This window comes from Octopus bimaculoides, chromosome 2, assembly GCF_001194135.2.
Source record: "Octopus bimaculoides isolate UCB-OBI-ISO-001 chromosome 2, ASM119413v2, whole genome shotgun sequence".
In the NCBI taxonomy this organism is placed as follows: Eukaryota; Metazoa; Mollusca; class Cephalopoda; order Octopoda; family Octopodidae; genus Octopus; species Octopus bimaculoides.
The window spans coordinates 69647889-69649871 of record NC_068982.1 but is presented as its reverse complement, the minus strand read 5'-3'; the positions used below and the strand labels follow the sequence as shown (position 1 = coordinate 69649871).

General features: G+C 38.2%; 1 protein-coding gene across 1 annotated transcript in view; it reads left to right on the top strand.

The window, feature by feature from the left end:
* LOC106869240 (uncharacterized) overlaps window positions 1-1983 on the top strand; it is a 22571-nt gene that overhangs the window by 12193 nt on the left and 8395 nt on the right. The window contains exon 3 of the mRNA XM_014914892.2: window positions 1498-1632. Coding sequence (XP_014770378.1) covers window positions 1498-1632 — 135 coding nt within the window. The remainder of the gene's footprint in view (window positions 1-1497; window positions 1633-1983) is intronic.

Genomic DNA, 1983 nt, shown 5'->3' with positions numbered 1-1983 from the left:
GATAGATAGATAGATAGATAGATAGATAGATAGATAGATAGATAGATAGATAGGTGCAGGAGTGGCTGTGTGGTAAGTCACTTGCTTACCAACCACATGGTTCTGGGTTCATTCCCAATGCGTGGCACCTTGGGCAAGTGTCTTCTACTATAGTCTCGAGCCGACCAAAGCCTTGTGAGTGGATTTGGTAGACGGAAAACTGAAACAAGTAAAAGAGTAATATATATATATATATATGTGTGTGTGTGTGTGTGTGTGATTAATGAGTACTGTAAATCCTTTAAAATAATGCATTGGAGAAGGGAAGGAATACCTAAGTGTGCTAGCTGCCTAAAAACCTAATTGTAAAAATGAGCTAACATTAGCTCATCTAGAAGAACAACAATTTGCATAGAGGAGGGTAGAAACGCAAGGGCTAGTTGTGAAGGCAAATACCACGAAACAGAAACGTTTCGAAATTGTTGTAAGTACCATTTAGCAAGCAAATGAAAAATGCATATCAAAGACTGACCCGCGACTAAAGACGGTGAATGATGAAAAATTAATGGCGTTTCATATTCTATTGCATTTTTTTATTCTTTTATTCTTTTACCTGTTTCAGTTATTTGACTTTGGCCATGCTGGAACACCGCCTTGAAGGGTTTTAGTCGAACAACTCGACTGCATGACTTATTTCTTAAGCCTAGTATTTATTCTATCGGGATCTTTTGCCGAACTGCCAAGTTACGGGGGCGCAAACACACCAACACCGGTTGTCAAGCGGTAATGGGGTGAGCATCACTGCGCACACACACACACACACACACACACATTTATACGACGGGCTTCTTTTAGTTTCCGTCTGCCAAATCCACTCACAAGGCTTTGGTTGGCCCGAGGCTATAGTAGAAGACACTTGCCCAAGGTACCTATACAATGGGACTGAAACCGGAGCCATATGGCTGGAAAGCAAAAGACTTACCATATTTTAAGATATCACGTTATTTTCTTTCAGTAAAGGTAGCGAGCTGGCAGAATTGTTACCGCGCCGGACAAAATGCCTAGCAGTGTTTCTTCCGACACTTTACGTTCTGAGCTCAAAAGCCACCGAAGTCGACTTTGTCTTTCATCCTTTCAACATTGTTATTATCGAGTCCAAAAACAAGTAGGGCCGGTTCCCCGGTTTCAGTGGATATAAGTAACCGGGATCACAACATTCTTCTTGAATGAGAGACCAGTCTGTCGCAAAGTTATTCTTTTACAGCTGAATAGACTCGAACAACGCAAAGCAAAGTGTTTTGCTCAAAAACACAACGCACCGCCCGTTGTGGGAACCGAAACCACGATCCGATGATCATGAATGCAACACTCTAACCACTTGGCTACGTGCATTCATCCTGTCAGGGTCAATAAAATAAGTATCTGTTCAGCACCGGGGTCGATGTAATCGGTTTCCCCATCCACTTAGTGGCCTTGTGTCAAAATTATAAAGGATTATTTCAATCATTTATTTTGTAGTGCAATCGATTGGATAAAGAAGAAAACACGTACATTGCTTTCTGTACTAACGAATGGCTGAATAACAGCAAAGAATTTTTCACTGAATTCGATTACATTGCGAATAATACTTTTGTAAGTGAAAAAGATTTTACGGTAAGTTTTGTCCCGATTTTCAGTATACTTTTTTGAGATAGACAAATTGTTAATAAATTTTATGCGCTAAACGCCTGACGCATTGAAGTACTAATAATGTTCTAACAAAAAATGGTTATAGAACAGATTTATGATACACAACTTTCATCAAACACACACACACACACACACACACACATATACATACACTGTTTTATGAAATGTATTAAATATATGTATTATCTATAATATTTTTTAAGTGTTTGATGTCATGATTAACTTAAATTTGCTTTTGTACAATAAAAAAGTGACATAATAGTTTACAGTTTAAGGGAGATAATTATCATTTATACAATTTTTTTTAATGTAATG